Here is a 16,301-nt window from a genome sequence, read left to right on the forward strand (position 1 = left end):
TGATTAAAAACTTAGTTTAAATTCATTTATCACACGACGACGATTGGTAGTAACAAAAGAAAACAGTTGGGCAAGATGAGGTTACCCTTGACATTCAGAATTATGGAAGATTATGTAAGGTTATATTATCTATACATTAATGAATAAATAATAAATAATAAATACTGCTTTTTAATCTGTTTCAATTACAAAGTGTAAAGAGTATTAAACGCTCATATACAGCCAAAACCATGAAATATTACGAACAAATTATCCATTGTAATAAAACTGTTAAGGATAAACTTGGTACATTTCGGTAGATGAACTGAGTTACGAGTGGTAAAAACACCCGTAAATGTGAGTTAAAAACTGATTACCAATACCAACAACCAAATAATTTCCCGTCTGTGTTTTTCTAGCCCGTAGAACTCTACATAATTTTTAAAACCTTTCGACAAGAGAAAAATGCCACTACCGTATCGTACAAGTTTTTCTTCATAAAGTCTTAATAAACGTTATTTTAGAAAGACATTTTTGAGGAGATTTCTACAGAGTTTCGATCTTCTAACTGCAGTTTCTTTAATTGATAATATAAAAAACAATTGCATCTCGAAAACATATTGTGAACTAAACAAAGTATTCTGCGATAGTCCAATCCAGTTAGGTTAGTGTAGTACCATTTGCAGTCAGCGATTCTGTTTCCTCTAAAAAGTAAATTGCATTTATTTAGTTAAAATTTTTAGTTACGAATATTGCAAGACAGATTTGTTACCTTGTAAAATATCATCCAAAGTACCAGTCTCGAAATGTGCCAACAACTTTTTGTTGTTCCCTGTGATGACGTGAGTGTTACATTTGCTGAAATTCCAAAAAATCAACCTCTGCCTTCTCACCCTCAAATCGCCCAACAAATCTGCCAAATTCTAAAAAGGCGAGAGTCCATATCAAAAAGTAATGCGAATTGAACAGGAGATTACTCACTCTCGCAACTGTGACATCGAGATTCCTCACGAACTGGCCGTCGATAACTACCACGCTGTCCGTCTCGGGGCATTTATTCAAAACTTTTTGTCTGATGTGTTCTGAGGATGGAAAGTACAAGCCGGATTTGGGCTTAACAATGTAAACGGTCTTATCGGAAATTGATAACCGCTCTATGTACAGTTTAGGCCTTGCACCTTCGTATAAAACGAACACCAAATTCGCTCCTATGCCAAGGAGTATGCCAAATTCCAGACTGATCAACAGGCAACACAGCAAGGTTAGCAGGAACGGTATAAAGTCTAGCTCTAAAATCACAGTCCAATGGGAAAAATATTATTTAACGTCATGCAAACATAAATCTTTTTGCCTTTTACAAACTTCTGAAGAAGCCAATCATCCTATTTGCTTCCCGATTCCCATATTGGTGACAGGTAAAGACCTGAGTCGCGGTTAAGATTGTTAGGTTAGAATTTTAGTTTTATCGAATAAAATTTTATGTGTGGTTTCGTGATTGTGCTCTTCAACTGCTCATGAGTTCCTCTTTCATATCCTTTGAGCCTAGTTGATATTTTTCGTCCGGTCTCTTCAGTGTATTTTTTGCTGCATATTCATGGAATGTTGTAAACTCCTGGCATTTCAAATGGAATTTTGTCTTTGACGGATCGAAGATGTTGGTGATTCATAGACAAATGGTAAATCTGGTTTTCACTTTATATTTTTATGTTTTGATAGTATCGAAAGATAACAGTGGCAAGTGTGAGATTGCTTTGGGCTTCATTGCTAATTAGAAGGTTGTAGTGAAGTTTATTTTGTGATGGAACGTCTAATATCTTTAATGTGGAAATTATTACAGAGAAGAATAGAGGGAAGGTGTTTTAATTCTGGGTATGGGGATAGTTTTAAGGCTCTGTAAATAAGATGATTTTTGGATATCGGTCTGTATGCATAGGATTTCTGTAAACGTAATGACCCAATGTTAGATCTGGTTTTCTATTGATAAGAATATATAAGAATGGGAGGTTATTATTAGTTATTATCAGTTAAGCTCTGAAGAAGTCAACAGGATGATTGGCGAAACGTTGTCAAGTTCGACAACAACCGACGCAGTAGCCTGTGCAAGTTTCTTTGAAAAACAAATCTTTCTAATTCATTATTAATGATGAAGTTCTAGGAAACAATCCACCAACAAGTCGTTACAATCGCGAGTTAATAAGGAACAATTAAAATATTTTTTAAAAAATGACTTACTTTTGGTTTTCCACAGGATAACAAATGTTTCGAATTCGCATAGATAGTACATCGCAACTATAATGACTGCTGCCAAGGTAGCTCTCGGTATGTAAGTGAATGTACCAGTCAGAAATGTCAACGATGATAATAACATTAAAGACGTGATCAATCCTGCAGCTGTAGTTTTTACTCCTGCGGAATTATTGACCGCCGTCCTAGTAAATGAACCTGTCGTTGGCATTGACCTTACCAGAGAGCCCGCCATGTTGCAAATACCTAAAGCTATTAGTTCTTGAGTAGCGTCGATGATTTGGCCCTTGGCTGTGGACAACCATAACGTTTATGTTGACTGGTGCATTGGGATGTTTCTATTGACAATCAGTTGATTAATTAACAACAATATCAAAGCAATTTTTCGTTGGTGGTCTGGGTTTTGGTTGTCCCAACACACCTTGATTCTAGAAATTTATGTTAGAGCAACCTCTCCCACTGACTACACCAATTATAGAAGATTGAAGCGCACTTGTCTGATCAGTATTGGAAAATTCCGACGGAATAGAATATAATCCTTAACATGGCGCTTGGTACGTATCGACCATGTTTCATCCGTCTATTGATTGTTAATGTTTTGAAAACAACTAAAAATATAATTGTACGAGTGCAAGGCGAGTGAATTCTAGTTCTAGACTAATTATTTATTTTACTTTAATTTAAAATATTAGAAAATGGTGAGATAACTTCACACTGATTTCACTTAGTTGTACGTTGAACTGTTTATGTCAATAGACATAAATATTACTACCTCGCCATCTCTATTAGATTTTGATTTGATTTTCATTTTGATTACAAATAAAAAATAACATCGGTTTTGTTAACATTCAATTTCATATGAAACCTATACCTTACACTTTTTGAAAAAAAAATTTCTAGTAACCTTACACAAAACAGAAAACCGATGTTTTCCAGGAGGTTTGGAAAAAGTATGCGGATAAAATTTACCATGTCTATATATTTTAGAAATATCCTATAACCACCCACTTCTTTATTTTTTATATCATTTTATTTTGGAAATCTTTGAAAGAATTCACTAAATTTAAATGTTCCGTGTAAACCATCTGGTACTGTTGGGATATTTTCTTTAAATTACAAACGGTGGAAAATAATTTGCTCATTCCAAATGGCTTATAGTGGCCTGTTTTCTAAAATACACGTAACGTCACTCACTGAACGCCTTGACAATAGACACATGTCCAAGTAACGCAATCAATGGACAAAATGCCAGCGTGAGGCCGTACTCGTGCAGCATCTCGCTGAAACTGATGTCGGTTCCATTAAACACGGTTCCGAATGGAGGTAACCCGAACGAAGGTAGCCCTGACTGTACGTTTCCTAAAAGAGAAACGGATAGATACTACCCGTTGACATGAAACTGCGTGTTACCAGTAAGAACAAAGGGAGTCGAATTGTAGTATTTCTCAGCTACGTAGGCAATTGTGGTTCCGGCCATGACAACCAGAGCGTTCCTTCCCAATGAAATATAGAATACGAAGTTACCCAAGACATTTCTGCTCGTTGACCAATCGGATCTGTGTTTTAATGATCCGAACACTCTGATTTCCTAAAGTTGTGTCGATGACTGGTTAAGCTTGGTTTTGCTAAAATATATTACCCTGAGAGCTAAGAGAATAATGATGGATGTAAACCCTAAAGTCGCATCCCATTTTCGCGTCTGCCTGATGTTTCGGAAAAATGATTCCCACGCTTCCAAAAAGGTGCCGGAAGGACCGGGTATTCCCATTAGTGATTTTAGTTGGGTGGACCCAATACTAATTGCGGCAGCGGTCGTAAACCCCGAAATGACCGGGTAGGAAAAAAACTCCACTAGGAACCCTGGAAAAGACTAACAGTAGGTGATAGATCTACTTTTAAATTGTATTGTATTATGATAGAATTACCATATCTCTGATCTTATGTTATATCAAAACAACTACCCAAACCATACAAGTAAGTATGTTTTGGTCGTAAACTTTTATTATAGTTATACATATTATCTTAAATTATAAAAATGAAAGAATTATTAATCTAAATTACTATTTCAGAATTTAAAATTAAAATCTAGCTACAAATTGCAACTTTTAGTTCGACGCTAATGAGGTAATTTACCTAAATGGAGCACCCCAGCTAGGAATATGAAAAATCCGGAAGTGAATGTTATTAATATTGCACCGTCTGGACCCATAAGTGTTACGTAAGGTTGCACAATCAACGCCAATATGGCCGTAGGGCCGATATTGATATCTTTGCAGCCCCCGAAAATGAAATACATGGAGCCTCCCATGATACCGGCGTATATTCCATATTCCGTGGGCAATCCTAGAGAAAACAATTAATACAGTTTTATTTATCTGATTGGGGATATTGTCGTTCTTACCCGCCACTATGGCATAGGCTATGCCTTGAGGGATCTGAGTTAAGGTCACTGTAAAACCTGCCAACAAGTCGTAGAGAAAGAAGCCTAATGTATATTTGGGAAGCCATGACAAAATGGGAAGTCTTTTTTTTAATATAGACTTAAATCTATTACGCAACTGTCGTTTGCCTAAAAAAGAATGATGCGCTGTTTTGGCATAAAAAAAACACTGCATAAAGATAAAATTATGAGATATTTATATTACGATGAAGCTCTCATCTTAAAATGTCAAAATTTGTAAAGGATATTGCAACATTTAAAATGAAATATTAAAAAAGAACAAATTCTTTAGAAGCCGCGGTTACATTAAATGTAATTAAGCAAAACTAAAGGTATCTTTGTAATGGTTATCAAATAACTGCTAACCAAAACTATATTACTATTTAAAATAACTTTATTTAATTAATATATATATATATATATATATTTATATATTAATATATATATATATATATATATATATATATATATATATATATATATATATATATATATATATATATATATATATATATATATATATATATATATATATATATATATATATATATATATATATATATATATATATATATACTAGTATGAATGTGATTAATTACTTACAAATGGGTAGTTTTTAATAATGATTATTAATAAAACCTATTTAAATACTTAAGCCAATTCCATAAAATGTAATTGCTTTTCATACAATTGTTTATCCAAGTTTGTCTGTGGTAAATTATGTTGTTTTTGATAAACGCTATCTTTTTAAGGGTTATAAAAGTCTATTCTGATAATGTTAGACAAAAGGTCTTTTTGAACGCCCACTTGATAATATCAAGTAAATTGGACATTCAAAAATATTTCGATAAAATAAAATAAACATACAAGGCTTTTCTAAAATTTATGTACGTACGAATTTTTTAAAAAATATTTCCTTACTAAAAGTTGATATATATTCCATATGATGTGCTGTACCTAATATTTTGAATGAAACGAAATTAAGATATGTATTCTAATGACATCCATGTACAGTTTTCATATTCACCGTATATGATTAGACAAAAATAACCACCAACCTTCATCATCTTCACCGATTTTAAATTTTTCTTTCATCGCTGACAGCCGACGGTGGTCCGTTGTCAATTAAACACCTTGGCGATTTTTAAATTAACGATCAGATATAGCCTAGGCTCATCGCGAACGCAATAAAAAAATCATGCTAACTGCTAAAAAAATTATCTTGGCGTTTTTATTATTGGGATTTGGAAATTGTTGCACCCAGATATGCGCGGTCTGGGTCATATAAGACGATAATCTTTAAACGAATATCATTTTTTAAAAACGTCTGGGATTTCATGCACGTACTATATAAACCCCTATACAATTAAAACGGACAAGCAAGCGTTGTGGACTGCTTTCAGAGGTAAACTAGACAGACAATTTGCTAGGAAACTATTTTTTGGTATTCTGTGGATTTTGAATTAATACTTCTTTACTTTTTTCCAATCTAACCTCGAAATTTAAACATCGGTTCTCAAAAAAAGTAGCTTTCAATTATTGAAAGTTGGTTGTTCCTCTAGGCAAATAAAAATACTTTCGACTATACTTTTATTGTTAATTGAGGCAAGTTAAATATATAATATTGGCGATCGTATTTATTAATCCCCCAAAAAAAAAACACAAGTAACCACATATTTTACTCACTTTTGGTTGAAATTTGCAAAAAAAATGCAGTGCATGCAGTTTCTGAAAACAACTGTTTTTTGCTTACCAGTTTCGAGTGATGACCAATTTACATTCCAAATTGCACTTCTAGAGCGGAATTCCTAAAGAAACTACAGGTATACTTGGAAAGTATACTTTTCGTTTGCAATGTGAGAGGTCAATGAACGACAAAATGTATTTCTCTCATTACAACGACGCACGGCTCAAAATATAGTGCGTTTACTATATACGGTTGTGTTATCATAAGGTTTGTACGTGTTTCTCTCTATCGCAGTTTAAAATTTAGATAAACACATATTTCTCGGAGGTCTTTGACAAAGATAATATGGTAATTTCACAATGTCACTTGGGTTCGTACGCTGTACCTCCATTCATAGTTTCACAGTAAAACTTGCTAATGAATGTAGTAAAGTTGCAATATGTTTTGTTATTTTTTTAGTTTATTATAAGCGTAGTTTACGTCAAACAAAGAGATTGGCGATTTCATTTTTAAGAATCTTAGCAAAATGAAACTGTCGCGAAATATTGTTTTTCTCCAATTTTTCTTTGTTTAATTTACTTCATTACTAACGGGATATTTGAGTTAAAAATATAATTAAAGTATTTCCCAACTTCAAAAGAAAACAAAATTTGAAATTTGAACGTTTCCGAGGGCGCAGCATAGTCGGATTTTCAAAAAATAATCGTTTCTAATTTTTTTGCAAAAGTCGCTCCTAATGTCCACATATTAAAAAAAAACGTTGAAACCATGCAACGCTGTCAAAATTGACTGCTAGTTGTCAGTATCAAATTTAATCATACTGCTCTTCAATTATAGTACAGTAACCAATTAATCGAGGGTTTCACAAAGAGTAAGGTAGGTTTTTAAAGAAATGGTTATGATTTACCGTAACGCACCACATTCATTTAACTTTTGATTTCACCGCTATAGATGAGAATCGTAGTTATCTAAGATTTCAGGATCCTTTAAACAAGCATAGCTGAGATTAACGTTGAACTAACTCTTGTAAGTTCATTTGTGAACTGTTTTATGCTGATCAAACTCGAGTCGTTATTTATTAAGAAATTAGAAATCAATCTTGCAAAAAGTCAGCTTCTAGCGATGTAATATGTCCTTGTAGACTCGAAACTGCTTTATGGAATATGTTTGCTGATTTGAAGTTGTGGGAGTAACTTTTGATTCTTATCTCGCTGCATATTTTTGAATTGTGTGTTTATGTTTAAATAAACCAAATTAGACGATCGTGGTTTTGCAATATTTGACAAACTTCAGAGTATATCTTTCTTCGGTACCACATTCTTGTTTGTCTTTTGTATTTGATTTATGGCGTTTTTTTTTAACATTTTCAATGTTTCCATATACTGAAAAATATATCAAGGAAATCTATATTTTAACTACAACGCATAAGGACACAATATCGCATAAATTTTGGCTTAAATGCCTTTTTTATATATCAATTAAGTCTTAAAAATAAGTGACAATAATTTTTCACCTGGCTCAAAAATTTTACAACAAAACTGTATTCTACACTGCACTTCAAGTCTTGTAGCCTTCTTCAAAAATGTTGAATTTGCTATCGAAATCGATTCAAAATGGTGGGTTAGGAAACCCCTACATTTAATAAGCTGTATTAAGTTTGAAAGGTTTTTAATTACAATGCTAATTTTTAAAACACCTCGTTCATCGCTGACTGAAATTTGCCCTTCACGTGCCAAAGTAATATTTTCTAATTTTTGCCATGGATTTGACCGCTCGGTTGGCGAGGTTGATTTTTCACCAATAATTTGCCAGGCCCGTAATACCACCGATCGAGTATAAGATAATTTGATTGCCAAGGGTCCGGGGGAACATATCGACCTTCGTAATTCAATTTTGGCCCCAGCGCGGGGGCCAGCTTGTTTCTGGCTGAAGGTCAACGGGCAATCTACGTGGAACAGTTTGGCACCCGTTCGTATCTCACAGTCGACCTACTTTATATACGGTCACCCAATGCAAAATCTAAAGGATGTCCGAATCGATTCTGGAAAATTTGCAATTTTATAGGAATGTTTTCGGCTGTTGCAAAAATGTGCTTAACTTAATATCGGAGAGATTCCGGAAATGCCTTTTTGCTATTAAAGTTGTTATTACTCCCTACCGAGATGAATTGGTGGAGAATTACAACGAATTGCCTAGTCGGAAATGAAAATGGAGGAAAGTGGAATATAGGGTTTGTATCGTTAGTGCATTATTTGAAACTAAGGCAAAAGAAATTGTAGGAACCAGAATATTGTAAATACTGGGTTCATGCATATTAAAACGTAGAAAGATTTGCTTTTCGCCGTTCATACTAAGCGTTGGTCCTAATAGACATCACCAACGTCAACGTGTATCTTTTAGTAATCATATAGATGTTTCCACTGAGTATATAGAGGTTTTGCTTTTGTTTCTAGTTTTAGTGCTGGGTTTTCTCCGACTGCATATAAAATATTGGATTGTGCCTTGGTCCGCTCTATGCGCATTTAGATAATATTAAAAAAATGTTGATATTTTTAAATTAATGAATAAATAAAATAGTTGATCTAACTCTTAAATATGAAGGATCACTATGAGAGTCATTTTTTTAAATAGGTAGTCTTGAAACCACTTAGATAGAATTAGATCGCAAAAATATTTCAAAATGCAGAACATAAGTTGACTACCCTATGCAGAAAAAGTTTTTTTCTTAAACTCCTTATAACTTGGTCGCAGCTTGGGTCCTTCTATAACTATAGAACCATAACAAAAATCAGACATGGTGATGACCGCAGTTCTTAATTCAATCATATATTCAATAATTGTTTCCCAAACTGAGACAACACCTTCGTGAGATTCATTTTTGAAATAAAAGGAACTTACTATTTATAAATTTTCTGGATTCCTCCTGCATTGGTTGTTTATAAATCAAACTTGCTGCCGTTTCGCCAATCATCCTGTGGCCTCCTCAGAACTTAACCCCAATTAATAAATGTGTTAATTGGTTTATAGCGTTAAAAATAACCAAAACTAACTAAATTTGATAAAAATTGCTCTACTATCGAAACCGTAGAACAAAACCATAAAACGTTTCCAACTGATTCATAAAGAATTAAATGAGTGTTATGAATCGACTAGCATTAGAGATAAAACAATCATGATAGATTTCTAGAAACCATTTGATTTAAAATGGAAATGTATATCATCTCCATTTGGTATCTTGGGGAGTAGCAATATTTAACAAATTTAGATGTTTTGCTTACACTTGCAAAAACTACAGCAAAATTTCTGATATTAAAAGTTTCCTCTTTCCCGGCTAAATGACACAAATTTAGTATGTTTTTATAATAAAATCGAGAAAATATTTTCTCTGTCGTTTGGATCCGACAGCCTGTATTGTTATAGTTGAATGTTTATTAGGAACTCTAGAGGATAGGGATTGATATTTTGAAAGGGCTGCGATCCAAGACACACAAATGAGTCAATGGAGACGAGAACTTGCCAACTGATCGAATTCATGTGCCCTACTAATTAAAGGGAATTGAGTTGAAGCAGATGCGGTATGACGCATCTGGGTCTATTTTGGAATAACCATATATTGCGTGTATATAGCCCCAATATTGTGAAACGCTAAATTATCTATCTATATATCTACTCATCTATTGTTAGCGTCCGACAAATGTCTGTTTTCAAGAAGATAAAATGATAAGCATAAAAGTAAGTAACAAAATATGAAAATGTTAATCAGCTTCTCTGAAGCGGGCATGGCCATAAAAAACTCTTGCAAATTACTTTGTAGTTTATCAAATAGAGGGCAATTTCTGAAAAACGCTTAAATTTGTTTAGTAGATTATTCCAAAAATTGTAAATTTTTGGATACCCAGTTTAAATTGATAAGTTTTGATGGATACAAATTTCTGCAAATAAGTAAAGAATGTTGCTAGTTTATAATTTAACCTATCTTGTAGCTCGTGCCTTTTCGGAGATAGTAATAGTAAAAAAAGTAGAAAACGAAAAATAGAAAAATAGTAAAACGGACGGACACCTTGTATCAATGTATAACATTCAGAATGCTTGAACATTAACAGTTTGCGCATTTTGGTTAAAATTTTGTGGTATTTCGCTCTTGTTAGATACTTGTTAAAATGATGTTAGTGGCCCGTGATAATATAGTTAACATAACAGGAAACAATGGAAGTCACAATTACATAATTCCTTTACATAAAGTGTTATTAATTCACACCCAAGGAAACTATTTTATCCGGAATCTAAAAGAATAGAAGCTTTAACCAAACAGGTGCAGAAAACTTTCGTAATATTCAAGAGGTTGACATGTATTACACTGGAATATACCGCTCCAATTTCAATTTACGGAATGCTTATGAGCGCCCGCATACTTGCAACATGTTGGTAGAAACAAAATGCTAATTACATGGCAGGCATCTGGTTTGAAGGAGAAATTTGTATTCTTATTACGAAGATACATTTTGTATTGATCGCTAACTGTTGCTTCTTCCGTATAAACAGTGTCCAAGATAAGCATAGTGAAATAAACTAAGTCAAAGTTATATTCCGTATTACTACGTATTTATTAACAGTTGGAAACTATATCTATAATATATCTTAGTTTCAATAACAGCATCCATTATTATTGATTATTTTTAAGGGAGTTTAAGATTTATTTCACTTATTTTTAATTTAACTAAGTGTGAATGGTAGATTTGGTAATCAATACCTATTTATAGAGAAAAATCTAACTGGATTACAATTTATTTTAAATAAAACATTTGTTTCACGTCGTACAAGACTATTTATTAATAAAATAAAAATATAATAAATAATAAAAACTTATCAAAGCATTCTTTTAAATTTATATAACCAATACAAAAACATAAATAAACTTTAAGTTTAAAACGAAAAAAAAAAACATAAAATATTCAAAGCAACAAAATGGTTACCACCTGTTGAAGCTATAAAGTAACGTAAACCTTCACATATGTAATTGGACTAATTTACGGCGTCTTTCTTCAATAATAATTCGAGGTTGGTTATTCATTACTGCCTTTTGGTGCAGGAAATGTCTGAGTAGAATACACAAAACACCCCTTTATACTTTTGCCGCATATTACGTATATTATTAGTAAGTGCTTGTCTACTAACAAATTCCCTCCCCGTCACTCCTGTCCCTAAAACCTCTAACCGCATGATGTTTCTCAATTCCGAACTATTAGCATTCTCCCTACTATATCTAAAGTGCTAGAAAAAGTTGTTGGGAAGCAGCTCGGCACAATATTCTACCCCCAACGCAATCGGGCTTTAGGGCACATTATGGTACAAATACGGCTCTTTTAAAAGTGTGTAATGATATATATCGGGCAACTGATGTAGCCCTGAATACCTGCTTAATATTTCTCAATTATAGCAAAACATTTGACACCGCCTACTCCTTGCTAAAGTGAAATACTTTGGTGTGGGGGTTGTTGTGTTGCAGTTTTTCAAACGTTACTTTTCTGATCGGTGTCAAAGTGTATTCCTCAATAACAGCTATTCCAATTATGTAAATATTCGCAAGGGTGTGGCACAGGGTAGTATTTTAGGTCCGATGCTGTTTTCAGTTTATACTTCCGACTTCTGTAAATTTATTAAGCATTGTTCATCCTATCACGCAGGCGACACTCAAGTATATCTCTCTTTTAATTACTCTCAAATTAATACCGCCGTTAATAATATAAACAGTGACCAACCTGCTCTCAGTGATATTTCTAGTAAGCATGGTCTATTACTTAACGAAAATAAGACACAACTTATAATTTTTGGTAAAGATAAAGGAAAAATAATTAGCCTAGACGCTGGCAAACGGTTGCCGGTTGCCGATTGCAAAAATCTGGGTCTGCATTTGGATAATAATTTGCGTTTTGAAGGTCACGTAGCTTCATTGATCCAGACATCGTTACAAGCTTCGGATTTTCTACCGTAATAAAGATATTCTGGACACAGGAATTAAGTTAAAACTTACCGAAAAGGACAAGGTTAGTCTTCAGCGTCTTCAGAATGCCTGTCTCAGATTCTCATACAACATTCGTAAATTTGATCACATATCTACTAGCCTAGAGGATTCTCGCTGGCTAACATTAGACGAACGTTTTAAATCGCAGCTTTTAGTCATAATTAAAAAAGTAATATCTCTCCAATGTCCGACGTATCTTTTTGACAAACTTATTCGTATATCAGATATTCATTCGTTTAATACTCGCCATACGGGGCTTTTTAGCATTTCTAAACATACTAAACGTACTTCAGCGTAGTTTCAAGTATAATGCTATCAATGCTTACAACAGACTCCCTCTCCAACTGAGATCAATCACCTCACTAACTTCATTCAAACAAAAACTTAAACAATACATTTATCATAATAGAGAACGATCATAAAACCAGTAACTATCAAATTGTATATATGTGTTTCTTTTTTGAATTCACTCTAGCAGTGTTAAAATTATTAAAAATGTTTTTTTTTTCACAATTTAACTCTACCAATATGAATTAATTTCTATGTAGTTTATATGCTATATTTTATTTTATAAATAGTGTCATATGCTCGTTTTAGGGGATCGCATGAGAGCAATTATATTGGATGCCGCCGCCACAGTTATATATTTTGTAAGATATATCCTTCGAAACAGAATAAACGCCCTTTATTATTATTATATACACGTAGCAGGGTTTTATACATAATGCTTTAATTTTATACTTTGCCGGTCGTATACTCGTTCCATTCATCATCGGCCATCGCCACTCATTCTTATATTAAACACGCTGTATTAAGACCCTGTTAGAAAGTGTATTTTCTCGCGTTGAAATGCTAATGAAAATCCGGTAATTGGGTACGGGCGGACGGTCGTCGACGGCGGCGACAGACGTCGCAGCGCCGGAAAAAATTCCTTTCCAAGTCGTGCTAACTTCGTTATCAGAATGGGAAAAATAAAATTCCTTTCGGTCGTCCGCGAAAACGTATTTAGAGTCGACGGGGTCGGGCGGACCGCCTCTGACGTTCTAATTTAAACTTTACGCCAGGACGGATAATAGAATATAAGTCACCGTCGAATATATTTTAATATTTTACCGGGAAGTAAAATAATTCGGGTGGTTGGAAGCGACCCATTTTGTTTTAGTCCTGTGCTGGAACTCTCGGGAGTTTGCATAGTCGAAAATAGCAAAAGTACTAAATTTACTGATTGGGTTTTGTTTAATTTAATGGAAAAATAATCTAGAAATAGTCTTTTCCGATGGATATAGCTCTTATCCAATATTTTTGTCAGTAACATAGTAATAGGCTGTGTTAAAAAGAGCAAATGCTTTCAATTTGTCTATGACTTTAAGGTGTAGGCAAAGAGTGTCTTAGTTTGATGTAGATACACAGTTCTTTCATATTACCTAATTTTGGAAAGCAGATTTGAATCTAGTTATGCTAAAAGGTAAATTTTTGAGATATGTATCATGGGTAAAGGACTTATGAGTTATTCTAGACGAAAAATTTGTCGTTTGTTGAACACTTTGCTTTGCAAATATTTTTGACTCTAGGTTTACTTTGCCATATTGTTCAGCAGTGTAGTCCCTTACTTTCCAAATCATAGCATTTTCCTTGAAAAAAACGGTAAATCGAACGTGAGTTGTCATTGATCTTAATGCGGCGAGATGGGATTAGCTATATTTGCTTTCAAATTACTAAATGGTCAAATTCCATATCCTGTTCCCCGGGTTCAAGTAAGCTTTCAGCTTTCAATTATTTTAATGAAAATAAAAGTATTTAGTTAGTTAGCTAGCTTTGGCTAGAGATGCGATGGAGAATAGAATGTTGTTACCATAATTAGTAGTTTAAATGCGATAGCACTGCGCAAGCTGTCGAATATTGCCCTTGGATGGTCCAAAAGAGTTTCAAAACGGTCGAGAACTAGACCTAGTGCTCAGAAAATGTTTAAGATTCCTCATCCTAGCGAATTTTTCATTTTGATGTTCTGCTCTGTATTAAAAAACACAGCTTTATACTCTATAAAAAATTGAAATTATGTATGCGTTATGTATCTAAATTCCAATTTGCATGAATATTAAAGAACAGTTGCGTAGAACTAATCGAATCGCAAAAAACTTTGCAAAGTGAACCGAATAAGCATGCTTTTATTCTACAAAATCCAACTTTTCCTTGTTTCTCCCTAATTTTCATTATATCCTGAATGTCTCGGTTGGTTGGGGAATACCCTCTTCCATACATTCCTGCCCGGAGGATGGAAGAGTTTGTGGCTTTTAATTGGAATATAAATTATTTTTGACAGAGTTTCAATTAGGTCGGGGGATGTGGCAAGTGCACGAAATATGATTGGTTTCTGTATACCGGAGATTTATTTTTGCAAAACGGCGTTCCGACTTAGATATTTATTGCTCAATGTTTTTGGCTCCTACAATTTGGGGCCGTAAAAGTAACAATAAAGTTGCTTCAGGACTACGACTACGACTACTCTCTGCACACTTTTATAAGTCCTTATTTACATGTTATGCTTACCAGGAGGACCTATTTGAAAGATTTCAATAGAATGGATTGAAACCATTTATTAAGTTTAACTTCCTAACAAATCAGACCAATCGGTGAAATACATTACTGAGGAGGCAATTAGTTCATTTATGATATATAGAGGTAGAGAAATTAAGTATTATTGGAATATGTAAGAAAACACTTAAAGGTCGATCAATTTAAATGGACCAACCAGTATATAATTTCAAATTTAATGACCTTTTATTTTACAACAAAATAACAAAGCAGAATACTCTAAAAATTCCCTAGTAGTTAATACTGTAGCAAAAAAAGTAGAAAAATTTTTAACAGTTAAAGTACATGTAAATTTAGCTACGTCGTATCAGAGTTGGTGGAAATTTTTAATAACTTTATTTTAAATTATCATATCACTGTGAAATATTAAAGTTTTGGTTAGTTTTTTTATCAAATTTTTATTATCCCACATATTTAGAATACAATCACTCTATTATCATAATATAAAGAATATAAATGAGGCAGAAGACTACATTTAAAATGTATTTAATAAAAATATCTGACAGAGCAATACAGTGATAACAAACATTAATAAGTAAAATATTCCTTTAAAATATAAAAACAGTTTTGCAGAAGAAAAAATTTTAGTTAGGATTTAAAAATGTTTATATCTTTAACTACTGTGTTTTAACTCTGGGGAAAGTTTAGAAGACTCTACCACGCAAAATATTTTTTTGAAAATTCTACCTTATTTTGTTTAAAGAGAAGCAGTCTTTGTCGCGTGTATTATAGTGGTGGAAATTTCCATCTTTTGTACGTTATTTTTGTTTTTATACACCCATAAACAAACTCTGAATCTGTATATACGCATAGGCAAAAACAATAAAGATGACAACTACTATTGCAATGCAAAACTCGGTAAATAAAAGCTACCTGCCCAAAATGCTGCTAAAATATCACTGCTTTAGAAATTTAACTTACCATACCCCTTTCTGCAATTCGTAATCTGCAGATCAAATGTAGCATATTGGTCATGGAACTTCGTTCCATTCTTTTTTAGGTAAGACAAGACACCACAATAATGGTTAATGCTGCTTTTTCTGACTAAAATGTTCAATGCGTGTCCTTTTAATTGAAAAAGCAGTGTTAACGATTTTCCAGTTTCCGAAACGCGTTTGTTCTCGTTTGTCTTGCCACAATTACACCGATTACTGGCTGTAGAGGAAGTGTAATTTCTGAATGCTTCAATCGACCGAATCGGAATCGCGCTTAAAGTGCCGAAATTTCGAGTAATTAATAATTAACAACCGTATCGAGCTTAAATCAAAGTCGGCTGCAAATAATGTTCATATTGAAGCGGACCGAAAGCTCTGAGAGGATTTCATAGCGAATACTCA

At 33.4% G+C, this 16,301-nt stretch overlaps 2 protein-coding genes across 7 annotated transcripts in view; one reads left to right on the top strand and one right to left on the bottom strand.

Annotated features, from left to right (window-relative positions):
- The window catches only part of LOC132704027 (disintegrin and metalloproteinase domain-containing protein 11), a 627,178-nt gene that overhangs the window by 82,502 nt on the left and 528,375 nt on the right, over positions 1-16,301 (top strand). The window lies entirely within an intron of this gene.
- Positions 172-5,862, bottom strand: LOC132704029 (sodium-independent sulfate anion transporter-like). Its single transcript, XM_060673643.1, has 10 exons — positions 5,722-5,862; positions 4,625-4,810; positions 4,357-4,566; positions 3,863-4,083; positions 3,634-3,811; positions 3,418-3,582; positions 2,212-2,514; positions 961-1,268; positions 752-902; positions 172-683 (listed from the first exon to the last, which is right to left on the bottom strand). Exons 1-10 carry the CDS (start codon positions 5,756-5,758, stop codon positions 640-642), a joined length of 1,803 nt encoding a protein of 600 aa, XP_060529626.1. The 5' UTR covers positions 5,759-5,862; the 3' UTR covers positions 172-639.

This window comes from Cylas formicarius, unplaced genomic scaffold, assembly GCF_029955315.1.
Source record: "Cylas formicarius isolate icCylForm1 unplaced genomic scaffold, icCylForm1.1 PGA_scaffold_6__28_contigs__length_40554024, whole genome shotgun sequence".
NCBI classification, from domain to species: Eukaryota; Metazoa; Arthropoda; class Insecta; order Coleoptera; family Brentidae; genus Cylas; species Cylas formicarius.